This window comes from Cucumis melo, chromosome 8, assembly GCF_025177605.1.
Source record: "Cucumis melo cultivar AY chromosome 8, USDA_Cmelo_AY_1.0, whole genome shotgun sequence".
NCBI lineage: Eukaryota > Viridiplantae > Streptophyta > Magnoliopsida > Cucurbitales > Cucurbitaceae > Cucumis > Cucumis melo.
The window spans coordinates 3,377,101-3,404,710 of NC_066864.1; the positions used below are offsets into that span (position 1 = coordinate 3,377,101).

Below are 27,610 nucleotides of genomic sequence, written 5' to 3' on the forward strand. Positions count from 1 at the left end.
TTTCATTACAATTTCTACTTTGTCTTTTCCTTCTTTCATTTTCAAAATATGTTGTTTTTCCCACTTAATAAATTCTACTGATTTTATCTCCAATTTAATCATGTTGTTTTAATTTTAGAATTTCGGCCGTCGGAAGTGCACAATTATTTCGGAATTTACACATTCAATAAATGTAAGTTATTCTTTAATCTTTACTCTGTTTTATACCTTTATTATTTGGCATAATATATTAAATTCCCCTTTCTCTTTTAACAATTCATTTATGCAATGTTTCAACATGCTGGATTTTAGAATTTGGATATTTGATGAGCAGTTCATAAATGCAGCTTTTTTTATTGTCGTAGACATTTCATAAATAATTTGGTTTTTATTGGTTCTTTCGAAGGGGGGAAAAAACTAAAAATAATTTAAATATCCATATTGTATTGTCCAACAAATTGTAATGAATTTTTTCTTTCTCTCTTATTCTCATTTCATTTCTATATTATTAAAGCTAAGACTTGACACTTTTAAGCTAATTATTGGGTATCCTTCACATTCTTCAAGATAGTTTTTCAAAATAAGTAATTATGACGGTCTCCTACTTTTATCTCCTCGTTTAGTGTGTTTAAATCCCAAAATTATTTCTCTGTTTCAATAGTATTAGAGACCCTTTTTATAATAATATTATTTTAAAAATTATCTTCGAAAATGGATTAGTGAAGCAATCGATACAAATAAAAATAAGAGTAAAAAAGTCGTGAACCTAGCCAAAGTTCTAGATAGGATACACGATTTTGCTGATATGTCTACTAATTCTACGACTCTCGTGAGCTGCCCTCTAATTAGGTTTTGCTTATTCTTTTTCTTATTTTCTTTATATATAACTATCATCAATAAATTCCAACATCTTAAAAATATTATTTTATATTAATTAAGTTAATTATAAAATAAATAAGAAATAAACTATTTTTTCAAAAAAAAAAAAAAAGAACAGATTTATGGATCTATTTTCATTTTGTTGATAAATTTTACAATTTTATTTTGGATTTGTGAATCGAATAAAAATTAAGATGGAAGAATTGAAAAAAGAAAGAAAGAAGGAAGTATGAGATGAGATGTTGGCAGTTTTCCTAAAAAGCCAATCCTGAAAAATACGTAAAAAGAATTGCCAAAAAAAAAAAAAAGAGGAAGAAGAAGTGTTTTTAAATCTCTTTTATTGTAGTTTATACCATTCATCACTCATTCACTATTCACTCCACAAGAAGAAACAGGAGAAAGAAGAATGAAAGAAGCAAAAATTTCCCATACCGTCACACACATCTTCTTCTTCATATCTCAATCGTTCGATCCGATTAATCTTCGTTTTTCAATTCATCCTATCTATTGTTTCATCGTCGATATTTAATATTTATTTTGGTATAATTATATTATTTATTTTTTAATGAGGTATAATTTCTATTTCTATTTTTAATATTTAAAATTTTTCTTATTTAATTATGGAAATATTCTAATTTTTAATTTAATTAATAAGGGATTTGGTTAATAATTCACTACGGAATTTTTCAAATATTTTTTTTTTTTAATTCATAATTAAGATTTTTAGAAAGGAAATAATCAAATATTTTAATTTAATAATTAAGGAATGATATTTTTAAGAGATTGAGATTTATTAACAATGATTATATATAAAGAAAATAAAATAAAATAAGCGTGATCAGAGGACAGCTCATGGAAGTGGTTGACATTGTCTACGACTTTGGCTAATCGTAGACTCTATCATATTTTTGTCAATTGTTCCACTCGTATCCCATTTCTATCAATAATTTTTAAAATAATATTATTAAAAAAACGATTAGTTGTTAATTGGTAATTAATTAATGACTGGTTCCCATTTATTTATTTTAGTTTTATTGCAGATTTAGTTTCCATTATTTTCTTTCTTAACCACATAGTTCATTAAAACACACTAAAAAACAACCCTCTCGATCTCCTCGTTAAGAACAGAGGTAAAATTCCGTCCTACAAAGATCGAAGGTTACCACAAAATTCTATCATTTTAATAGAAAATCATATGATAATTAAAAAAAACTCCAAAAGCAGCAGCTCTTTGAAGAATGGGTGACCAAATTATAATCGATTAGAATAATTAATATAAAGATAGTTATATGTTTAGAGAATCGACATCTTCCAAGATAGTGCAGTAAACAAAGTTTTAGTCGTTTTAATAATGTGGTAGTGATGTATAATTAAATTTGTTTTCAATCACTAATTTAAGTTTTTTGGTTGAATTGGTAATTTAATATAATGTACGAGGAATAACTCTTCTTGATTTATGCAACACCATAAACTTATACGTTTAGTATTGTTATGGTTTGAAACATTTTTGTAATTACACGAACACTACAGTAAAATTATAATTTTAATGTCCGCGTATTAAGAACTTAGACTATCTTGAAACCTTCTTATAAACATTAGTTTGTAAAGGATCTAATATTTATATGATTGGGAATTTAAGTATCAATTATACGTAAAGTTGAAAGTTTATAACTTTTTAGAATTTGTTAGTAATAAGTTGAGAGCCAAAATAGATACATATCTCCAAGTTTGCATACACTAAATATTGGGATTGATAAAAAGTTTTTTATATTTAGAAAACTTATGAATTAATTTAATGATTTTTTTTATTTCATTTGGAATTTCTCTTTGCATTATATCGTCCTTTTCTTTTGATGCAACGAATATGAGGATTGAGATTTTATTTTCTAATTCAAGTAAAGATACACATGCATCGATTAGTGACGTGATATATATGCTTGTTGTGTATCATTCTTTGTCTATTAAATCTCATCGGTAAACGATATATTTTCTAACGATTTTATATGTGATAAACGGTAAAGTAATATCTATCTTTTAAATATTGTAAATATTTATGTTGATAGATAACATTATGCGCTTAGAAATTTGTTAATATCGATGCATGTTATTAATTACATAAAGCACCTCACATGTGAAATTAAATATTATATAAATGGGATACTTGTATTATGTACCGATGACATAAAGTTAAGTAAATTTCACTGAACAAATACACTAATATAAAATAAAAGTATTCTAAAACGTGTTAAAAATTCAAGGATTAAATTGAAACCAAACTTAAAATTTAAATACTAAAAAATATAATATTTTGAACTTCCAAAGTAAACATAAACTAAACTCAAAATTTATCCACCAAAATATAATCTATTCCTAAATATAAATATAATTAAGAAGAATACCCTACCAAATAAGATGAATTAAAAGTTTTCATATGGGTAATCTGATTTTTTTTTTTTTGTTAAATTATTGTTTCTTTTACATGTGTTTATTTAATTATTACGAATTCAAATTTAATTAGCCACTGAAGCAGAGGAGATGAATTATTATGCGACAAATAATCAGAAGGTGTTAAAATCTTATAGGAAAAAGGAAAAAAAGAATGAAGGGTATTATTATTGTTGTTGAATAATAATTCGTAGTTGTTAGTACGATGAGCTACGAAATGAATGAACCCAAATGTAGACATATTTATTTGGGGAATTTAATGTACATCAATTATTTGAATTATATATATATGTATATATATATATATGTGTGTTGTATTAATTACATAATGGTGGCAAATAATTCACTTATTAATTTGTTTTGAAAAAATTCTTCACGACAAGTCGACACAGCTAAATCGACAATCCACAGAGAATGATCGACTGGGCTACTCAATGATATTGTATTGCACTTTATAGACCAAATATTTGTAAATTACATTTTTCAGTTTTTTTCTTAAATGAATTTTGAATTCTTTATTTTAAATTCCATTTATTGCGTTTCATTATTACTTCCCATAGAAATACAATTAATTATTACTTATGAGATAAAATAATTTTAACTGATTAATTAATTTACATTTATTGTTTGTTTACTTAAAGTAGAAATGCGACTTGTTATCTTTTTTTTACCAAATCATAACATTTTTATTTATCGTTCCAAGCAATTATAATATACGATACATTTTTAAAAATAACAAAATATTGGAATTATTTAAAAAAAGAATTAGTAAAATTCATCAATTCCTAAGTGATGCATTTGAAATTATTTATATATTTTGTAAATAATTTTATCTTTTATGTTATACATGATGATACCTCCTAAGGATAGTTTTTAAAGGAATATATCAACGAGAAAAGTTAAAATAAAATAAAATTCATTTTTTTAGAAAATTATTTTAAATGATAAAACGCATGAAAATGTTTATACCTATAGCAAAATATCACAATCTATTCGTGGTAGACTACTATTTGGATCTATCATGATCTAATATAGACACGTATAATAGTCTATTTTGATCAACATAGTCTATAGTTAATAGACAATGATATTTTGCTATATTTGTAATATTTTGATTCATTTCGATATATTTAAAAATAAGATATATTTTTTAATTTTGGGAAAATAAGTTTACTATATATATATTTTTAATCTAACTTCTACGAATTTTTGAAAAAAGAAAAAAAGAAAAGTTGTTATCAATAAGTTGAGGATTTATGAAAGGTAGGGGTCCAATTATAGAAAAAGGCGCTCATATGGGCTGGGCCGTGTTGTTGAAGGTTAGACCCAGCCCAATTAAAGATGAGAAGGAAGGCGCTCACTGAAATATTTTTTGGGGCGAACGTCCGTGAGAAAAATTTGAAACGAAGGTGAGCTCTCAAAATTTCCCTCTCTAGGGTTTTGGAAGAGGGTTCACCGTTTCGCACTCCCAAATCAAGTTTATCCGAACTGAACCTGTTTCAACTAAGTGAAGTGGCTCACAACTCCCGCGAAGCAATCGCAGAATCAGAATGGCGTTTTCTCTCTTTTCAACTCCACAACCGCAGCAGCCTCAGCAGTTATTTCAATCACAACCGCAACTTTTTCAGCAGAGCAGCCCGTTGTTCTCACAACAGCAGCCCCAACAATTTCAACTGCAACAGCAGCAGCAACCACAACAACAGCAGCAGCAGTTAATGCAGCAACAGCAACAGCAACAGCAACAGCAGCAGTTGTTCATTTTTACTAACGACAAAGCTCCTGCAAGTTATGGTACTAAGTGGGCAGATCTCCATCCGGATTCGCAGAAAATTCTCCTTCAAATCGAGTATGTGCTTATATACTCTATTTGAAACTTGTTGAACAGTCTTGATTCTAGCTCAATTGTATAGGCAAAAGGTTTAAAAATCTTGGGCAAGAAGTAATATTTCGAGTCATCTAATTATAAATGTTTCTTTCTACTCAAGCAGAATTCTTGCTTGTTTATTTATTGTCAACCTTTGTCGTTTATGTATTCTCATCTTCTTGTTTGTAACTAGGTTTTGAACGCTTTATAATTTTCTACATTCTATGGGTATTTAGATAATGCGTCGTTACAGGGAACGCATCTTGGAGTATCGTGATGAAAGTCAGAGACTGGATCAATGTAGTCGCCTCTACGATTCTTCAGTTTCTAACGATGGATTTGAGCTTGATGCAAGTCGAATTGTTCAGGTTGCTTTTGACATTATCAGTTTTCTTTTCCTTATCGAATAACTATTGGAAAGCTGGACATACTGAAAATATATTTGTGGTTACTGAGACGTTCAGGTGAAAATAGTGGCAGCTTCAGTCTATTTGGGTAGTTTGTTGTCAACTAATAAGTCGTATGAATAATTGAAAGGAGGTGTAACATGTTTTGTGTAGTAGGTTTAGATATGATATTCAACAACACCTAAAGCCTGCTTTTTATCAGTTTTCTTTTACATTTGGGACAATTTAGTTCATTTTTTTTATTACATTCTTTTATCTCATGACATTACTAAACGTTTAATACTTGCCATGTGGAAAGTGATATGCTACCATCGAGGAAATAGATCGGAAGTAAGATTTCTTAATATGTTGAAATTTATTTAGTATTTCACTGGTTGTGAACGTTTTCCATTTGGCCCGTACCTTATTTTTCTGGTGAATGAACGAGTGATATATACTTGGGAGAATGATGCTTATCCAGGCATGACATATTCATTGCCCAATAAATCTTTATTTACCCACTTATTTTCTACGGACTTGGAAGGAGAAATCTTATTCCAAATGGGGAAAAAACATGAGGGATCCCTGTATCCTTTCGTTTTTTGTTGGAAGAGGTGATTGCTTCTTTTGTAGCTGAAGGAAAAAGGTCCACAGTAAAATCTTTTTATTATCTACGACATGTATCTTAATGTTCAACCTTTAAAGCATCTCGTGGAAATTATTTGTTTCAAAGTTCTGTAGTATTTATTTGCATCCATCAACCACAAGGATGCTATTTGCTCTTGTGTTTGATGCATGTTTATTGATTTTCATATGGTAAAATTATCAATTATGGGATTATTTGAAAAGGTTAAATATTCCTTGTCAGGAACTTGGGGGAATTAGTGCGTCTACTGAACATCAAAAAGTAATGCTTCAAGAACTGATGGCTGCTGCAAAAGAGATGCTTTGGAATACAGAAGTTGCTATTCGCTCTTTCATGATGATACGCCCAAGGTTCCTTCATCAGAGTGCAAGAGGTGCTTCAAATCCCACTGCTCCGTCACAGGTTTCTGGAGCAACAACGCCATTAGGACCTAGTGGTCAACCAACATCTACCTCGATTGCTCCAGTTTTTGACTTCTACAGTGGGCTCCCAAGAAAACCATCTCCTTTTTTGCAGCAAACTGTTTCAAGATTTGAGAAGTATCTTGGTGAATGTCGCCAGTGGATTGAAGACTTAGAGCAACTCCTTATTCTAGATTCTAATAGGAGTGCTTCCAATTCTAGTTCCTCACTGTTTCAATCACTACCTAAAATCATGTCAAATGTGCACGAATTCTTTGTTCATGTGGCTGCCAAGGTAGGAGAAATGTTGTTCTTAGCGGGCATTAATTTGAAAAAATGTAGTGGGAATCTTTGAGATGGACATAGATTCAGTTATTCTCTACGTAGTTTGGTTGATATGTGTCAGTTATCAAAATACCCGTTTCTTTTTGTTTAAGGATCTTGATTTATTAAAATGATTGAAATAAGTTGGCCATCAAAGTATATGTGTCAGTAAATAGAATGTAAACTTGAAGCTGGTTCTTGACATCGAGTTTGACTTGGAAACAGAGTCTAGAATTGTTTTAAGTGATGCTTTTTAAGTTTGGAAAATTTGTCCTTCATATTCTCTCAGAACAAGAATAAGAAATTCTTCATCTGATCTACATGTGCATGGTCTTACAGGAGAGAGTAGGATGCTGCATCCCTCACATTCTTATAGATAACATGTTAAAAGTTATGCCGCAGGTTGAGAGCATTCATCAGTACATTGAATCAATGAAGTCAGCTTATCTTGCTGACCAGCGTCGCAGAGGTGATGGAAACAATCCATTTCTTGAGGCTGATCGAAGGGAAACTGCACGCCAAGAAGCGGCAGCTAAGAGGGCACATCCGACTTTACATTTGCCTGCAAATTCACAACCATCAACTCAAGCTGCTGGATTACTTGCCAACTCAGGTAACCATGGTGCATCAACAATACAACAATCATCTACAGTAGCTACACCAGCTTCTTCTGGGGGTGGATTATCACTTTTTAGCACTCCCTCTGCTCCATCCACTACAACATCTTCTCTTTTCATGACACCTACAGCATCTGTTCAAACATCCTCTCTCTTTGGTTCTTCTAGTGCGGCAGCTCCCTCCCTTTTTGGCTCGTCATCTGCACCATTGTTTAGTTCTGCTAGTACTCCCTTTGGCAGTACTGCTCCATCTTTTGGGCAATCTGCTTCTGCAGGAAGTTCATTATTTTCAACGCCCTTTGCTTCAGGTAATTTCTTGACATTTTTTTGTTTGAATGTATTTCTTATGGTAGTACATAGCTATTGCTGATTAGCAATAGTCAATCACCTGTTGTCTAAAGGAAATGATGATCCATGTGATAGGAATGCCATTAGATGGTCAGAAATGTTATTATGGTATCAAGGGTACTAATTAGCTCGAAGAGTTTAGTTTCTATTTTTGTTTTCTTTTTCCTCCCTCCCTGTTAGGAATTGATTATATATTCTTTTCTTTTCTTTTTGAATTGGTGGGTAGTTGGGCATAGATAAAATTAAGAAAATTACTATTTTGGTCTTTGGACCTTGTGGCTCTTGATTTAGTTCTTATATTTCAAATGTCCAAATTTAGTATATGTACTTTCCTTAAATTTTCAAATTAGTTTATACAATTAGTTTATTCTTAACTTTTATTAAAAACAATTTATTCGCTATTGGTTTTCCCTCTTTACATCTTGGAAAGATATTCAAATGTTGGCCTTTTCATATGGAAATTATTAACATCGTTTTAATTACGAAAATTAGGTTTAGACAAATAATCTCAACACTTGTGGCTGCTAGGAATAGCTTAAATGATTTGACATGGTTTCTCTGATGAGAAGACATTATTACTACCAAGAACATGTCTGATTTGAGTTTTTGATCGACCTAGGAATATAACTGTTACTGGATGCTAATTGGTACGTTCTTCAGTTATCAGTTACTGATTGGATCTGTTTGTAACGATGGCTTGTACTGTTTTTCATAGGCGCTGCAACAGGATCTGGGGCTAGCTTTGGGGCAACTTCGGTGAGTTAAATTTTGTTTTCTTCATATCAGGTTTTGGTTCTTCAGTTTAGTAAATATATGTTCGGAGCATTACTAGTCTACTATTCTTTCATATTTAAGTCAAGGTGGTAACATTCACGGCTTCTCTTTGACACCTGCTTTATGAATCAAAGATCTGTTGGGGATGTAGGGGTGGGGTTGTGTATATGGAAAAATATAAAATCTAGTGCTCATACTTGGTATATTTTCTTGTTAAGTCCACACTATATAGCATATATAACCGATCTTATTTTACTGCAGAAATCGTCAAAGCCAAAGTCCCGAACTGCACGACGCTACTGATCACAAGTGACAATGTAAGACTATTACCAGCCACATTTAATAACTGTTGAAAAAAAATAGCCAAAGATTATGAGAAACATCAGTACATCATCGAGGAGGAGGCCATCGGATAATATTTTACTGGCAGTAGAAAGCCTAGAGGTATCTGAATCTTTCTTGTAAAGTTTAAGAAAATTGGAAGGCTTTTATCAAAACATCCACCATTGCTCATTGCTTTCTGAAAGAGATCGGAAGGCGACCAGAGAATTTTCTGTAACTCTGTAGAATACAGCATAGATGCGGTCAATTCTTATGAAAACTCAAAGAACAAGACTTGTTTTTCTTGTGATGCGATTGATTCAAGGGGAGCTAACGCGATATATCTTCCTTATCTCACGCCATTCTTGGCATTTTTAGTAGCCTGCTGTACAGAATACTTGAATTGCGGTTTCAGGAAACAAGAATATGCTCAAGTGGAATCCTTTTTACATTCCAAAAATGGAGTGTCCTATCGGATATTCTTCTTGGACCTGTGGTGGTGGCTGCTTCACAGCGGCCATCGGGATTGACAAGTTATACCTCTTAATTGGTCTATATATCAACGTATCTCTACAGCATGTTTTAAATTTATTTACTTGAATTACTCACATATGCATTACTTGTGTAATTTGTGTACTGAAATTATTAGTAGTGAGTTTTCGTCCTTTTTTTACTCTATATATTTATATTTTCATTTGGTGTCATGTTTCTATTGAAATGCCATTTTGTAATTCAACTGTAAGGTATTTTTGGGCGGTTTTTCATCCCTGTGATTTGACCCCCCCCCCCCCCCCCCCCCCCCATTTAAATCTTCTAATTCTTCTTAGAAGGCGTCTTGTACATCCAAAATGCAACTTATTGTGTGATCAAATAAGAAAACATTGGGTATATGATAGGGGAGACAAGTTCTGAAGTTTGACGTTTGTCGGCCATGTGCTTCAAATCAATAGAAAAGCATGCACCGCTACAGAAGAAATGTACGAGAATCTCAATTGGCCTTTTCTTTCCTTTCTTTTTCTTTTTTTGGCAGAGTTTTGTCTCTGTGATTAGATGTTGAAAAAATGTGAGAGTTGCTGGCGACGGGTGCTTTTTCCACGAATAGGAGTAGTTCTGTGGAGATATCTGTATGAAAGGGGCAACCAGTTGATACATAGAGATGGAAAAGAGAGGACTAGAGAGAGAAGGAAAGAGGAGAGAAGTGAAAAATGTTAATAAAAAACATCTTTTTCATGTTATCTTGTAACGTCATAATTTTAATTATCTTTATATTTAAAAAACTAAAAGGAATCAAATCTTTGATAAAAAATGTTTCTTTTTTTTTTCTCTTTTCTTTTGTGATACTATACCGTCGTCATCATCACTCCTAACACCACTGTACACAGTCGCACTACGGTACAAAACGTACAGAACGAAGAAATTATACCAATCCAGAACTGTTTAAATTCTACCCAGTAATTAGCCTTTGAAATTTGCAAGTTCCTTTTGAGTAAATCATTTTTTTTTCACTACCTACATATGTATTATTGGCGACAAGGGCAGTTAAGAGAATATCCAAAGTTGAACGAAACTAAAAAAATTAAAGGTTACTTTAGTTACAGGCAGAAAAAACACAAATGAGTTCACGAAATTCAGCAAAATCAACTCGATTTGGATATTAGGATTTCAAAGAGACGCCATTAATGCCAGGGGAGGAGAACGAAGATGAGAAGAAGAGGCTGGAGGGGAGGAGAGAGAAAATAATAATAATTGAAAAAAATGGTTCTTTTAAAAAAATATATAAAAAAATAGCCAAATAACAATTTCAAAAACAAAAAAAAGCTAGGTGCAAGAATGTCCCGTCAACTACATTGTCAGTAACAAGCGTGGTTATTGTTTCAAGCTATCGTTTAGATATGGTTATAATTTATACGATCGTTTAGATATGATTTAACAATTTATCTTTACAGTTCCATTGTTTAATTTTGTTACATGATCGTTGCACCAAAATCTAAATGATTTTTTAAAAAAAATTTGGTACACGATTTTTTTTAAATTTTTTTGATACACGTTTAAATTTCGATCGTTTAAATTTGTTTACATTTGGTTATTCCAATTTTTTTCAAGATCGATTTTTTTTTTTTTTTTATTTTCGATCGTTTACATTTAGTTATTCCAATCTAAATGATTTTTTTTTCAAGATTCTTTATACCCTATCTTTTAGATTTTGCTTTGTACACAACCTTACACACATTCGTTTAGATTTTGTTATCCAAATGTAAACGCGTAAAAAAAAGAAAAGAAAAAAGACGAAATTGCGGGAAAGACGGGGAAGACGAAATAACAACATATCGCAAGAAAGAAAAAAAAGATTGAAAGGAAAGCCTGCAATATTTAAAAAATAATTAACAATATGAACTTTGTTGCTAAATAGCTTACGGTTTTGTTACATCGTAATTTAAAAAAAAACTAAAAAAACAATTAAAAATTTTTTTTTTCATCTAAAAAATAATATAAATTAGCAAAGTTCTTGAGATTTTGTCACATTAAATTTTCTTTAAGAAATAACTCAAGAATTGTTTAAAATTATTTTCTAAATCTCGTTTACTGTAACTTTCGGTCCTATCACCATTTTTTTAAAAGATAAAAATTTTAGTCTTAAAACATGGTAAAAGAAAAATAAATTTTGTCACAGTTTCATGAACTTAGCCATACCCAATCAACGATCCAATTACAACCTAATCTCAAATACCAACCTAAGATATTATAGTCTGAAAATTCATTTAGAATGAATACAATGCATTCATCTTTTCAATCTGCCCAAGAAATATTTTTGGTGGAAATTTCATCTCTTTCATCAATATCATTTCTTCCAAATCCACATGGTGAATTAAAGAAAAATGAAAAACTAAAAACATTTAACCGAAGAAAAATATATACTAAATATCTTATCCATGCAGATGCAGCTATGCGTGGCTAAATCTAAAAGACTCAGCCACATGGCTTTATTATTATTACTACTATTACTATTACCTGCAATGGAAGCTCAGATTTAAGTGTAGCTTTGAGCTACCTGAAGCAGGCATTGGAGAACTTGGAGTGGCTTTGAAAACATAGCCATGTGATCAGCTCCATCAATTTCCATTACATTTTGAATCCCGTTATTATTCTGAATCATCCATTTTTGTAGCTGCTTTGGGATTGTTCTGTCTTCACTACAAATCACATATTCTTCACTGACCCATAATTTCCGTCGGTAAATTTCTTTGCTTTTGCCAAGTTCTCTATGAATAGTGAGGCTGGTCTCACCAGACTATTCCCCAAAGCTTGATCCTTTTCATATTCATAAAATAAATAATAATAATAAATCAACATTCCTTTGTAAATTATTAAAAGAAAAAAGATTAGAAAAAGGAGAAAAATATGGAGGAAACCTCAGTAGGGGAGAGTTGATAGATTTTGTTGGCCATGCATTTGGGCCCAAATAAAAACCAATTTGAACAACCTTTATCCTCTCTGTTTTCAGCAAACTCTGTGTCCATCCAAAATTCTTTGGGAAGGCTCTCAAGAAACTTCATTTAACAATAATAATAATAATAAAAAAACTATGTTAAATATGAGATAGTTGTTATCACTTGTAAACCATAGATCTTAGACTTTGGTATTATAAGAAAGGGAAGATTCAACTACAAAATTTCTTACCTGTTCTACGACATAGGAAGGTGGGTGATGAGTATCAGGAAGAAAGGCAGTTAAGAAAACAGAAGCTGATATTTTGTGAGGGAAATTCTCCATGGCCAAAGCCAAACTCATGCCACCAAAGCTATGACCAACCAAAATAACCTTTTCGTTTGGACCCAAACAAGCCATGGTCTTCAACAATGGTTCTGAATACTCTTCAAATGACTTAACCTCCCGGATTGCCTTCCTGTTTACCCCGGCCCCCGCCATGTCTAACATTGTTACACGGTGGCCGGCCACCTCGAGCAACGGCTTGATCTTGTACCAACACCATGCTCCATGACAAGCTCCATGAACCAGAACAAAATGCTTCTTTTGATCCATCTATGGGCGTAGTCACACTTAGGTCTCTGTTGTTCTCCTTTTGTTTTCTTTATCACCAAATATATAACTCTTGAAAAGGAATTAATTAGTATGAGTGGTTCTCATATGCTGATTTTTTTAACTTTGTTTTCCAGCAACAAAATTACTTTTTTCTTTCCCTTTTTCTTTTGGTTAATTATTTTGAAGGGGCAGAGATCGATTTTGAGATGTTAATATAACTTTTTCTCGAGGGTTCTTTAAAAAAAATAGAAAATTTTAACATCTTATAGTAGAAAAAAATTACTAGCATAAATATTTATGACATGAATTAATTTTTAAGTGATTAATCGAAAAATCAATGTCAAAATAATTATCTAATATTTTTTTGTGTACAGCTAAAAAAAGATGACAGTGACTGTCATTAAATTGTTAATAAGTACATTGCAAAAGATAAGGTGAAGCCATTGCCATTGAATGTGTAGGGCCAGGATTAATATTAAGGGGATTTATTTTTCTTTTGACAATTATGAGTAGGGAATCAAATCCCTTACTTCCAACTTAATACTATATGTATTCAAGTCAACTACTCCCATTTTCAATTGTTAAATGAATATCAGTGGAAGTAATTGCTATAATTAAATTTTACAGTAAGTAATTCATTTGATTGGTTTTTGGGTTAATAAATAACTTTAAATTGTTTTCCTTTCTTTCTTTCTTTGTTTTTCCAATTATATTTTTGGTCTAAATGCAACAAAATGATTATTTTTAGAACAAAAAGTACAAAGATCAGAACAAAAAAGATATTTTTTCAAGAAAAATTGTCAAATATAGAACATTTCAATATTTTCACTTCATATAATTTTGTTGGTTTTGTTCCATGGATTTTAGTTATAGACGATAATCCTAAATCCTACCGTATTTAGAAAGAATAAGTTTAGTTACTTGAAATTTGTCCAGTGGAAAGAAAAAAAAGGATAAAAGATGAGCTCAATTATTGGCTTAGAAGAAAGAAAAAAACAAAAAAGAGAAAGGAAAGAAACGATGTGAGATTGACAACAAAGATGGCAAGTGTTCAGTACTCGGCAACACGTTTTACTGTTTTAGAACAAAAATACATTTCTATACCCCAAATTCATACATTATTTGAAAGTAAACGAAACGTCCCAAAAGGAATCGTATGAAAATCCTCAAAATAATACAAAATTTTTCTATAAGATCATTACAGTTCCTAAAAAGCTTTTGAGAATTCCAATGCTGTCCCTCCTTTCCTTCGAATTCGAATGTTATTATTATATGCTTTTTTTTTTCCTTTTAGAAAGCATACTTCAGAAAGTTCCTTATTGGAAAACAAAGTAGAGCATTGTGCTCAATCAAGCCATATGGGTATTGTTAATAGTCCACGTTCCCTCCTTGTGGTAGAGATAGCCTATTCGACTAGTTTATGAGCCATTTTATATACTACACCCATGAGAAATGAAATCAAAGTCCAAAATGTGAATACCAATATTAAATTCTCTAATCTCATCTGAAATAACTTCAAAATGGGGTTCTATGGAAACTTCATTAATGACCTTTACTAAAATCTGAGAATAGATTCTATCCAAACATCACATCTCACCAACTATTTGGAGCCCAAATAGAAATTAGGTTAAAACCTCTGCACTCAGTTAATTATCCAAGTCAATATTCAATTTAATATGATCAATTTGCTTTCATCTATGTAGTAAAGGAATTCATATATCGGTAAAGAATTAGAGGGTTATATGTATTGACGGTATTGCATTCATTTGATTGGTTTGCTTAAATGTTTGGTTTTTCAAACGTCTTCTAAGAGTGACTGAAACGTTTTTTTTTCTTCTATTTAGGTACATTGCTTCCTTAAGATCCTAACGTATTGTTTAAGCACATTTTAGCTCCCAACAACTCCAAATTACAAAATCTTAACCATATAATAAAAGCTAAGAAATTAAACCCATATATTGAAAGTCATTAAATAAATCAAAACCACAGTACTAATGAATTATTCAATTTGGTGTAATAGAAAGAGAGAGAGAGGGAGTAGCCATTTTTATTTAAGGTAAAACTAAAAATTGTTTAATGAGGGTAGCTTAGGTAAGCTAGGCGTAGTTGAGAGCAATGTGAAGGAGGCAGCGGAGAAGCTGAGAAGGCATAGAAAACATAGGCATGTGATCAGAGCCGTTGATTTGCATGACATGTTCAATCCCAGCGTTACATGCCATCCATTGTTGAAATTCCTTAGGGATGCCTATGTCTTCCGTACAAATTACATATACTTTCTTGACGGACCCATATTTTTGGTCTGAAAATTTGTTTCTCTTTGTTAAGTCTTCGACGAACAGCGAACTAGGTCGCAGCAGAGTGAGGGCCAGAACTAGATCCTTTTAATTTCAGCAATAATAAAAACTAATTAATAGTTATGAAATTATATTGGCACACGTACGTTATTATGTTTAGTATTATGGGTAGGTGTTGAAAATTAAGTCTATATTTATAAAGACACAAAAATAAGAATTAATAAAGAAGAGAAAGACCTGAGGAGGGGAGAGTTGGTATAGCCTTTTGGCTAAGAAATTTGGTCCGAAAAACATTGATGTTGATGGCTGAGCTTCAGTTCCATATTGAGCAAACTTCGTGTCTAGCCAAGCTTCTTTCGGGGTTTTCTCATTGTACTTGCATCGTTGCACCAATGCAACAGTTCATCCTTTAGCATAACCATTTTGTTTTTTTTCTTCTTTTTTAAATTAAGTTTATTTCTTTCATCATTTTCTTATAATAATTTACATATTTTTTGATTACACAGTGGTTTGACTTCTTACTCAAATTTTAAAAACAAAAACAAGCTTTAATAAACTATGTTTTTTCTTTAGTTTTACAATTTTTTGGTTTGGTTTTTTAAACTATTGTTGTGTAAAGAAAACTCTTTTATACCATATTAGTAGAAAGTAAACAACAAAATAATGAATTTGAAGGTGGAAGTGTTTTCTATTCAAGAATAAAAAAAAATTTAGCTTTTGAAATTTGTAACTTGTTTGTTCTTGCATTTGTTTTCATCTTTATGGCAATAATTGAGTTTCTAACTAAATTTTAAAAACAATACCATGTTTTTACTTTTCAAAATCTATTTATGAATTTGAAATTTGATTAAGATTGTATGCATTTCTATTTTTTTTTATCTATAATACAATCATAATTTTTAAATTTTTTTTGTCTCTAAAATATTTAGTTTAATAGTCGAGTTGTGTTTGTTTTGACGAGTTATTATAAAATCTGATTAAGAAATAAGTGAGAGCATATACTAAAAAACATTGTTATCAAATTGTGCTAATGTGTGGTCTAAATTGCTTGAAATAAATTCTAGAAGTAATTCCTCAAAAGAAAATCTAGAACTTATTTAACTTAACACTTTTTCCAATATATGTTTCACTAACAGATTTTGAAATTGAAAATTAAAAGTTGAAAGATGCTGTAAAAAATTGAAGACTGATTAAAACATGAATTTAATAGTACAAAACATAAAATTTTGGAAGGAAACAAAACTAAAAATAATAATGAAGGTACCTGAGTTAAGACATAGGAAGGTTTGTGTTGAGTATCGGGGACAAAGGCAGTCAAAAAAACAGAAACAGCTATCTTGAAGGAGTATTTCTCCATAGCCACGGCCAAGTTAAAACCCCCAAGGCTATGACCCACCAATATCACCTTTTCATTTGGAGGAAGACGATCCAAGTACTTCAACAAAGGCTCAGAATACTCTTCCATGGAGAGCACGTTTTGGATCCTCCTCCCATCGATGCCTGAGGCCGCCATGTCAAGCAGTGTGACGCGGTGGCCAGCAGCCTCCAGAAGTGGTTTAATCTTGAACCAACACCAAGCCCCATGGCAAGCTCCGTGGACGAGCACAAAATGCTTCTGCTCCATGAGAGGGAAAATATTCGATCAAATTTTAAACCAACCTTCGTTGGTCGTCTATTTAAGTCTTCGGGATGCGCCTAATCATAATCGCAAGGGTAGTTGGAGCAGCCCAAACTCCTTTTTAAGAAGCATCGTAAATGCATGGGCCCTCTACATGAGCATGCTTTTGGATAGAGATAGGGAGGGCATCAAATTAAAAGATGAAATTAATTGTCGTCTTTCTATCGTAGTAAAGGAATAATAAGAATAAACTGTAGAATTACCAGGCTGTTATATGATTTAAGACGTTCAAAGTCAATATCTGTAAATGGACATATTGATTGTAGGCCTCAAAGGACTCGAATACGCAACATTTTGTAATCGGTACTCAGCACGTTTTTTGGATATGTCCGATTTTGTTAATGGACAGATCAATGGCGTAGGACCTTAGATTACATGGTGGGACCGAAGTTGACTCCATTTGGATTGAGTGGATCTAAAACGTTTTTCATAAAAGTTTTATTTTTATTTAAATATTTTTTTTTTAATAAAAACTATTTAATAAAATACAGAATAAAATAATTATTTTTAAACCCTTGACAAAAACAGAATATGTTGTTTTTTTTTCTTTCTTTTTTTCTTTTTTAATAACCACTTGACGTTGTATTTCAAACTCACATTAAATCAAAGCATAGTATAAGAATGTTGATTGTTTAATCAAATCAATTCAACACCGTTAATGCCTACTAAATTTTATGTTTATTTGGAATGTTTGACTTACCAACATGAGTTGAATTGAGATAATATACTACCTCATCGTTTGATCCACTAACTTTAAATGTTGGTAGAGTTGAGTTTATATGTTTTACCAACTTAGTCCAACTCTCTCTTTTTCTAATGTTTTCAATGTTCCATTTATTGATCATCATTGACAAGTATTGTTGTCTTATTCTGGTTACCAACTTCAACGACCACTTTCACACGCCTGACTTTAATGATCAACTATGGACTTTGAGACGACAACTCCAACGACCAATCTTGGAGCTGCGGCAATCATTTTGATCACAACTTTAATGACCAATTCCAGGTCCCAACAAATCACTTTGATGACCACATTTGCACAACAACTTCAATGATTAATTAGTGGTGACTGCATCCATTCTTCAAATGACAACTCCAACAACAAACTTGAGCTTCAATAACCACATTCGTTCGCCCAACTCTGACGACTAATTTCATTCTTTATTTGTTGTGCATGTTCAACTCATACATTCTATTACTGTTAAAGGGTATTTTGTAGGATTGTTTATTATACAAATAATCGTATTTTTGTCTAATTTAAGTGAATTAATAGTTATATTTAAAATGAATTCACATGTCAAACGAGTATTAAGAATTTGGATTTGGAATATATTTTTTTTCTTTTCTCTTTTACTTTTTTTTTTTGGAAATAACCAGACTTATTGGCCAAGTATGGGCATAGGTTATAAACTCTCAATCATGTTGATCAAATTATAATTTATTCTTGAACAAGATCAGACGAGCGAGATCAATAGGTATACCGACACATCTCAACCAGGTTGACACCTTTCTAACATCTTTGTCATTACCTAGTTAAAATACATTCCATTCAAAAAAAGGTACAAAGAGAGCAAATGTTACCACATAGAAGTAGTTAATTATAATAGGTCGTAACAATGTTATCAAGGTCTATCAACATTATCACACGTAGGGTACTTATAGATTCTTATGTACATGATCTATTAATAATACACTAATATTTTCAACATGGTTCATAGGTGATAGACAAATTTTGTTATATTTTGCAATTTTTTTAAATGTTGTTATATATGATATATGTTAATATTTTAAATTTAATTGTTATATATATATACAACTAAAAAAGACTTAAGAAAAAAGTCCGGTAATGAAGAGAAATGGAAGACACACCACAGTTACAAGATAAGTTTGGCTTTGAGCTACACAGGAAGTTCAAAGATATAATGCCTTCCTAAAAATGGGATTGTGGTTTGCCAACTCCATGGAAGATTCTTATGTTCCTCTCAAGCCAAAATGCCCCACAAAGTGGCGACTATCACATTATATTGTTCCACAGAATCTTAGACTTTGAGGTCAACTTAATTTGAACCAAGTGGCTGATGTAAATGCCCCAAAGATGAGGGCAACAACTTTAAGGTGGTCCGTAGCTGAAATTTATGAAAAGATGTTTAGCCGATTCCATGTCGTTTCTACACATAATGCACCAGTTAGGATTAAGATATAACTTGGGATATCTAGTTCAGGCCATAGAGAATTGAACATAGGAAAAAATTGCATTTTTTGGGCAATAAAGAGAACCACAGGCCCCATTGATTGGTTAGAGGGGAAGCTGAAGAGATGATACTTGAGGGAATTTAACGTTGAAACATCCATCATGTGATAGAGACCATTCAACTTTATTATTGAGGGAATTTATTTTGAACTAATAAATGACTCAAAAGATATTTTTTATTATTTTATTATTTTTGTCTTTCAGTTTATAAGAAATGTTATATATGGTTATTTCTTGAGGACGAAAAGTTCAAAGTTAAAAAAAAAAAAAAACTTGAAAAATTAATAAAATGAAACAAGTCCAAAAAATTATAGATAGAAGAAACATGTTGAGCATTGATTATTCATGGATTTCGAATTGAAGGTAAGCAAATTATGCTCCTTCAATCTCCATCACAAAAAATAGAAAAAAATTTACAAAAATTATCACTTGACAAATTTTTATTTGTAACTATTTGAATAGATCACTAAAGTTAAAAGTAAGACTTAAAAAAAATTATAAATATAACAAAATTTTGAATAATTATAATGGACAACAATTTTAGAGATGATAATAAAGGGATTAATAATATTTTTAAAAAATTATAAATAGAGTAGAAACCCTAATTTTGCTATATATATATATATATATATATATATATTTGTAATTTTTTTAATGTTACATATATGCCAATAATTTAAACATAATTGTTATATTGTTCTTATTTCCTAACTTAATATTCAATTCACCAACTCCACTCATTAGCCTAAATTACCTCCTAAATTGCCTCATAAATGTATAATATCTTGAAATTTAAGTACGAAATCAAATTTAAAGTTTAAACCTAAAATTAAGGGACTGCAAAAGTATTTTCCTTTCCCTTTCTTTTTTCCTCCCTTGATGACACAAAAATAATAGAATTCACAAACCATCCATTCTTTAAAAAGGTAATAAAGAATCTTATATCCAACAAAAGAAAAAAAAGAAAAAGAAAAAGAAAAAAGAAAATGTCATGTTTAATTTAGATTGCCGCTAAGTTCAAATTAGCTCATTTAATTATTAAATGGAAGTGATTAGACCATTAATTTTTTGCTAATATTTAGCTGTCTAATGCTTATTTAAGAAAAAAAAAACAAAATTGGCATATTTTGAAGATGTTGACCTTATAACACTAATTTGCAAACAAAGTTTTGTTAAAATCAAGAATTTCGTTTTTTACGATGTTAAATATATCCATTTTCCGAAAAATACGCCACATTTCAATGATGTTAATGTGGTTTTTTTTCTTGAAGATTACGAGTTATCCTAAAACTTTCAAGAAAAAGAAAAAACGTTTTTGAACTCAAAAATTAAATAAATAAACAAAATGGTTTCTTAAGGATCCGTACAATAATTGTGGATTTGTGACACTTCAACCAGATGGGTCTCTCATTCTTGAATTGATTATTATAATTAATAGTTACTTAAATCTATGTTTCCACTTAAAAGGTTTTGAATTAACACTTTAAATATATATCGAATTCTATGTTATAAATAGTTGTAAATATTCGTAACTCATTCTAAAACATCTTAGGACGCTTGGAACAATTATGTTAGAGTTGAACGTTAAATGTTTGTTTGATAACGTTTTTGTTTTATGTTTTCTATTTCCTACTTTATTTAATAAGGGAACAAGAAAGAAGAATATGTTACAACCATCTCTTTAAATATTTCAAGTGACAATCGAGCGTTAAAAATGATATTTGGAATATTTTTAAAAATGTTTCTCATATATATTCTAAAAAAAAAAGAAATATAAACGATTATCGAACAAGTTCATTTCTTGAAAAATGAGAAACAAAAACAGAAAATAAGGAAAGGAAAATGTCAACAAACAAATGAATTGTTCCAAATAACATATTTTTAATCCTTCCATCAATTTTCACCGTAAAATTAAAATTTTCAAAACTTTTCTAGAACTAGGCTACCAATTGAGAAGTAGTTGATTGATATATGATTTCATGGATTTCGAGTCCAATATTGTAAGCAAATTACAATAAGTTAAGGTATTACCATTTATCATAGTAATAGGTAATAAAAGAAAGACAAGAAGAAGAAGAAGAAGAAGAGGGTGTGACATTTTATACTTAAGCGTATATTTTGGCTATATGGAGGAGGCATTGAGAAAGTTGTTGAGTCTTAGAGAACATAGGCATATGATCAGCTCCTTCAATCTCCATCACATTTTGAATTCCACTGTTTTTGATCATCCATTCTTGGAATTGCTTTTTAAGTATCTTATCTTCACTGCATATTACATAAACTTTCCTCACTTCTCCAAATTTCTCTTCTGAGAATTTCTTTGCTTTCGATAGATTCTCTTGAAACACCGAACTTGGTCTCACCAATGTCTTTGCAAGCTCTAAATCCTTTGATTAATTAATTTGTGTACATAAACAAAATAAACAAATCCCCTTTTAATAAAAATATAATTAATTAATATAATAATACAAAAGAAAAACATGTTAATTAATTAAGGATGGATCACCTCAATTGGAGATAAGTGATAGAGATAGGAGGATAAGAATTTGGGGCCGAAGAGTATTGAAGAGAAAGGCTGTGTTTGTGTGGTGATTCCATTAGAACCAAACTCCACGTCTAGCAAATCTTCTCTTTGGTTCTTCTCCGAGTACTGCCATTACAATTTATACAATATTTACCTTTACCCTAATTACTTCTCAAAATATCAATCTTTTTTTTTTCTTTTTTTTTGTCTATTTCATTCTCACAATTATATTTGAAAATTCCTACCTACATATTTCATACCTTTCCATTTTGTATATAATTAATTTCTTTTATATATTTATAAATTAAAAAACCAAATGATTTCATATATAAATTTAATTTTATATCTAATAGTGCCTTCAATTTTCAATTATATTTTGTGTACAACATTTGTACATTTTTTTTAGCTCTTCTCCAGCTGCCATTAAATTATTATTTTATGGAATAAATTTATTTGAAGTTGAAGTATGAGGAGAGTACAAAAAAACATGTGTATATATATATATATATATTATAAAAGGTGAATTTGTAGATTTTTTTAACAACGGAATATAGAACATTTAAGAGTATAAAACATTTTTTTGAAGGTTAGAAATTAATTACATAGTTAAAAATGCAAAAGTTGGAACGTTTTTTAAAAGTTTTTTTAAAAATAGAAAAATATAATAAATTATTTATGAGTATAGAACAAAACTACTAAAATAAAAATTTTACATTTAATTTGGTTACGAAGTATAACTATTTTATCAAATATTTTATATTTTTATAAAATTTTCCTTTTTTAGTTACTTGGTTTATTTTATAAGATGGTCCATGTGAAGAAAGTACATAATATATTTATTTTTTAAATCAAATGAAACGTTAAAAAAGTATGATAATTAAACTTTACACTACTTGTAGAACCAACCGTTAGAGTAGAATTTAAAAGAAAAACTAAAAATGTAACAAAATCTATTAATGATTTGTTTAAATTGATGTTGTCTTGCCAAAGATATATAACTCCTAAATGAATCTAAATTTTATAATCTTTCGATGATTTTATGATTGTATAAGATGAGTTATAAAGGTTGAGAAGATGAATTTAGTTTTGAAAAGTTTTGATCTAGAATATAATGGATAATTGTAGATATAATAATTGGATATATTTAACATTTTTACAAAAATTCAAATATAATCTAGAGTCGTAATTGTTTTAAAATACTGCTATAATTGCTTATTGTTGTTACTTTAAGAAAACAATGTGAAAAGGAAAAAAAAGAAAGTTACCATGTCTAAAACGTAGGACGGTGGGTGTCGGGTATCAGGGACATAGGCGGTCAAGAACACGGCGGCCGCAATCTTATCGGGGTGGATCTCCATGGCCAGGGCCACGCTTAGTCCGCCCAGGCTATGACCCACCAATATCACCTTTTCACCGCCACCAACAACGCCATCCATCGTTTCCAACAGTGGTTTTGAATACTCCGAAAGCGTCCTTACTTCTTCCACGTCCCTCCTGTCTATTCCTGAGGCTGCCATGTCCAGCGCCGTCACCCGGTGACCGGCGCTCTCAAGAAGTGGCTTGAGCTTGTACCAGCACCACGCTCCATGACACGCCCCATGTACCAATATGAAATGTTGCTTCTTCTTTTCCTTATCCGCCATGGCCACTGGATCAATCTTGTTTTGTGTGTGTATATAAATATAATTAATTTGCTTTGGGAAGAAGAATGAAGAGATCGAGAGAGGGTGTGGCTTTTTTTTTTAAAAAAAATATAATTTTAAAAGTGTTGTGGTAGGGGAGTGGATTGATCTTTGGTAGCTGTCTCCTCATTTGTTTATTCACTAAATTTCGTTCGTAGTTGTTTAATTTAATTTAATTTCCATCGTATATAACAATTGAAAAAGGACAATACTTGGAGGGATGATTATTATAACTTTTGATCGTTAATGTGAATGTGAATGTGAGTTATATATTCATATCCATAATGTTAACGATTTAATCAAATAATGTTGAAGTGTTTTTCTTCGTTAACAATTAAACTATCAATTTTCTTTTTATTTAGAGAATTATAATTCAAAATTCTTTTAAACAAAAACCAAAGCTTTTAATATTTATTCCTACATTTAAGAAATCTTCGTAAATTAATCCACTCTTTTATATAAAAATTTAAATCAAACGTAAATTGACCGTAAATTCTTAATGTTTTAATAGTGACGTAAAAAATTACTTTTATTTTAAAAACAATCTCATTTTCAAAATAATACTTTCAAATAATAATTGAGTAACAACGACATTTTAAAATAGTTATAAATATAGATGTGATTGATCTAATAACTAAATCTAAATTTTATTTTATTTTTAAGAAATATTTACATTATCCCATATGTGTAAAATACGTTGAGGCAATCGGTGGTGTTTCAAAATTATATTGATAAACTTTATATATATATATTTATACGTCCAATTGAAGAGCAGATAAATGGGGGAGATGATGTAGGCAATTATTGAAGATCGAAGTGCGCCTATATCCCCAACTATTCCAAAGTTATCCCATATATATATACACCCAACTAATCCAAAAGTGTCCTACTACACCTAAAAATTAAAGGTGTTTAAAAAGTTTCCCAATAAATAACGAGTGAGTACGATCAATTGGTGGCTGAAAGGTCTTTTACAAATCAAATTTTTATCTTAATTACAATGATGTCAAAGATATACGTTTCCTTCAGTAAGTATATATCTTTTTTCTTTTTAGTTAATACACTTTTTCACATCTTCTTCAATAATTAATTCTAATCTAATGGATCCAACTAATTTTCATTTTTTAGTGTATATGTAACTCTTGTCTATGAATATCTACTTGGAACTCAAGTATACCCTTCATCATCGTTAGAACTAGAGTTAAAAATTTTGTGCTTAAAATTTGATACAATTATCTTATGGGTCACTATTATTAGATTTTATATGAATATTCAATGAATTTGCTTGTTCTTGTCAAAAGCACCTTTAGCTTTTGAATTATTTATTTGCCTTTAAGTTTTACATTGTTTAAAAATTTTAAGAAATGGAAGGAAATTAAATTGATATTAAACAAATTTAAAGCAAAGAAATATGGAGAAGATCAAAGTTTATCTTAAATTAGTTAGTTAGTTATTGCCGTTTGGATCTCTAAACTTTGAATTAATTCGATCAAAACTATAAACTTAAATAAGTATTGTAATTTTAACTTGGATTCAATTTTTACTAATACTTTTCCTTAATCTTCATAGAAAGTGATTAAAATATCTTCATAAACTCATTAACTTTTGAATAAAATAAAGTTCATGTACACAAATTAACTAGGGAAAAAATTGCCAAAATTCACAAATTTTCGAAAGAAGAAAAGAACTCCATGTTATAATTCCTCCAAAGTTTTATTCATTTCATATCATACATATATTTTATTATGTTTATTTATCTTTTGGGGAAAATTATGGACGACAACATATTGACTTTTTCCTCCTCTTTTTCGTAATTTCTTTTTCTTAGTGGATTGGATGGCATTGGGCAATGACGACCATGACAATTATTGTGCTTATCTTGATATCAATTTTGTCTTGACTTCAACTACTATTATTGCTTTGCTGTGGTTGAGTGGTGAAACTCTAACTTTACTTTCTTATTCTTATATTTCTTTTTTATAATTTTTTTAATTGTTTGAAATAATAAGAGGTTTAAGATATATACATGTACAGAACCCTCTTATTTATTTTTAAAAATAAAATAAAATAAAAATAAAAAAATAAAGTAAAAATAAAATTCTTTAATGGTACATCAACTTTTATTATTTAAAGAAAATAATAGTCATTTATCAAAGAAACATCATCAATAGTGCCAAAGTGTTCGGTTGTCATTCTCAAAGATCTTAGTAATATAATTAATATTATTGTGCAACATTAGTTATATAGAGCCACTCAGAAATTTGCTTCTTTAATATATATATATATATGTGTGTGTGTGTGCTCATGAATAATATTCCTATGAAATGGTACTACCGAGGTTACGAATAAGTATAACACACCAACTTTAATTTATAAATATTTGCTTAGCAATTGAAATTTCTTGATTTTTTTTTTCTGAGAATTATATTGCTCGCACCATCTTTATTTGGTAGGGAAGTTGTAACTAAAGGGATATTAATTAAGGACACAGCTAGTTTATATATCAAAGGTTACTAAAGACTTGATCATGGTCGTCATTACATTGATTTGTTGAATTAAAACTTTCAGCAACTTCAACCAAATGTTGATAAAGTTGGGTGGGTTTTGAGAGCATAACCATATGGCCTCCTCCATAAATATATTTCACAGCTTTTGGTGGAACTTCTTCTATCATCAACCTTTGGAATCTACCCTCCATAACTTCATCTCCTTCACAGAACACAAAAACCCTATTAACCGACCCATATTTCGCTTCGGTTACAACGGATTCCTTGGATAAATCCTCGAAAAACATCTTGAATGGCCTCACCAGCAATTTCCCCAACTCTATATCCTAAATAATCATAAAAGAAGAATCAAACATCAAACTTAAAAGTTGTAAACCTTCAAAATAAAAGAGGTAGGGTTGCTTATCTAACCAAGGTTTAATCATTATTGTTATTTTAAAAAAATCTAAAGCGAAAAAAGATTAAATTTTTTGATATCCAACCGGCAAGACAGTCAGTGATTTGATTCTCCCACGTAAAAAAAACACACACACATCGAGTAAGAAAGTTCAAATTTAGTGAGAACTCACCTCCTGGGAACAATTCTTATATAACTTTTCTCTCAAAAAGTTGTGACCATAAACAACAGAAGTTGGCATTTCTGGATCATCGCCAAATTTAAATTCACAATCCATCAAAGTCTCCACCGAAAGGCTCTTAAATAACTGTGAGTTTAAATCAAAACAACCATAAATTTTTAAAAGTAAAAAATCAAAGCTCTTTTTCCAAAGAAAAAAGAAATTGAAATAACTAATTATGTGTTGTGTATTTTTACTTTTTGTAATAAAGTAGCCGGAGAGTAAAGGAAGTGAGGCATATAAGCAGTAACAAAAACAGAAACAAGAATCCGATGTGCGAATTTTTCCATAGCCAAAGAGATCGACAATCCGCCATAGCTATGTCCTACAAGAACCACTTTTTGTTGTAGAGGAAGAACTTCAATAAACTCCATCAACGGCTCAACATACTCCTCTATAGATGCCACATCATCCAACTTGGTCGGGTCGGTACCGGCGCTGGCAAGGTCGATGGCAGTAGCATGGTGGCCGGCCGAGCGGAGAAGGCTGAGAAGTTTGAACCAACACCAGGCACCATGGCCAGCCCCATGAACCAAAACAAAGTGAAGATTATTATTATTATTCATCGTTAGCTTTCTCTATCTCTATAGTGTATGCTATTGGTAATATGGTTGTTGTTGTTACTTATTTATTTAAAGGCAAATGTATTGGAAGAAAGGGGAAATTTCTTTATTAATTTATGGACGGCTTTAACATTTAATTTTTGTGTGTTCTTACAAGGAAATATTGTGGTGCGGCAATGTAAATACTAATGTTTGGTCGTTGTTGATATAATATACTTTTGAAAATTAGTATTCAATAAGAACCCACATGATGTCGTTGTCGCCTAATAAATATTTGGAAGATGCAAAAGTTAGGCATATCTATTTATACTTCATAATTATTATTTGACATAGTGTGGCAATTTTTTATGTCTCTCATGCATCAAATTTTATTTTTGAAAAAATATCAATTTTGAATCCTAATTGCGTCAATTATAATCATGAATGTATAGGTGTATTAATTTAAACAGTACTAAATTATTGTAATTTT

General features: G+C 30.5%; 4 protein-coding genes and 1 pseudogene across 6 annotated transcripts; 1 reads left to right on the plus strand and 4 right to left on the minus strand.

The window, feature by feature from the left end:
- The first annotated feature begins 4,679 nt into the window (after positions 1 to 4,679).
- LOC103484746 (nuclear pore complex protein NUP58) lies at positions 4,680 to 9,688 on the plus strand. 3 transcript variants are annotated; one of them, XM_051088731.1, is made up of 7 exons: positions 4,692 to 5,149; positions 5,421 to 5,535; positions 6,422 to 6,895; positions 7,327 to 7,537; positions 7,673 to 7,849; positions 8,605 to 8,645; positions 8,925 to 9,688. In XM_051088731.1, exons 1-7 carry the CDS (start codon positions 4,854 to 4,856, stop codon positions 8,964 to 8,966), a joined length of 1,356 nt encoding a protein of 451 aa, XP_050944688.1. In that variant the 5' UTR covers positions 4,692 to 4,853; the 3' UTR covers positions 8,967 to 9,688. The 3 variants fall into 3 exon arrangements, with proteins under 3 accessions (XP_008440230.1, XP_050944688.1, XP_008440231.1); XM_008442008.3 differs by having other exon boundaries at positions 4,680 to 5,149; positions 7,327 to 7,849; XM_008442009.3 differs by having other exon boundaries at positions 5,014 to 5,149; positions 5,404 to 5,535; positions 7,327 to 7,849.
- A 2,050-nt stretch (positions 9,689 to 11,738) lies between these two features.
- On the minus strand, positions 11,739 to 13,165 carry LOC103484747 (salicylic acid-binding protein 2-like; annotated as a pseudogene).
- Positions 13,166 to 14,958: 1,793 nt separating this feature from the next.
- Positions 14,959 to 17,075, minus strand: LOC103484748 (salicylic acid-binding protein 2-like). The gene is made up of 3 exons (XM_008442011.3): positions 16,584 to 17,075; positions 15,557 to 15,694; positions 14,959 to 15,403 (listed from the first exon to the last, which is right to left on the minus strand). Exons 1-3 carry the CDS (start codon positions 16,941 to 16,943, stop codon positions 15,122 to 15,124), a joined length of 780 nt encoding a protein of 259 aa, XP_008440233.2. The 5' UTR covers positions 16,944 to 17,075; the 3' UTR covers positions 14,959 to 15,121.
- Positions 17,076 to 21,018: 3,943 nt separating this feature from the next.
- Positions 21,019 to 23,503, minus strand: LOC103484749 (salicylic acid-binding protein 2-like). Its single transcript, XM_008442012.3, has 3 exons — positions 23,038 to 23,503; positions 21,755 to 21,898; positions 21,019 to 21,635 (listed from the first exon to the last, which is right to left on the minus strand). Exons 1-3 carry the CDS (start codon positions 23,413 to 23,415, stop codon positions 21,354 to 21,356), a joined length of 804 nt encoding a protein of 267 aa, XP_008440234.1. The 5' UTR covers positions 23,416 to 23,503; the 3' UTR covers positions 21,019 to 21,353.
- A 2,315-nt stretch (positions 23,504 to 25,818) lies between these two features.
- On the minus strand, positions 25,819 to 27,247 carry LOC103484750 (methylesterase 10). Its single transcript, XM_008442013.3, has 3 exons — positions 26,776 to 27,247; positions 26,531 to 26,665; positions 25,819 to 26,287 (listed from the first exon to the last, which is right to left on the minus strand). The coding sequence occupies exons 1-3, from the start codon at positions 27,142 to 27,144 to the stop codon at positions 25,958 to 25,960; spliced, it is 834 nt and encodes a 277-aa protein (XP_008440235.1). The 5' UTR covers positions 27,145 to 27,247; the 3' UTR covers positions 25,819 to 25,957.
- Positions 27,248 to 27,610: the final 363 nt, after the last annotated feature.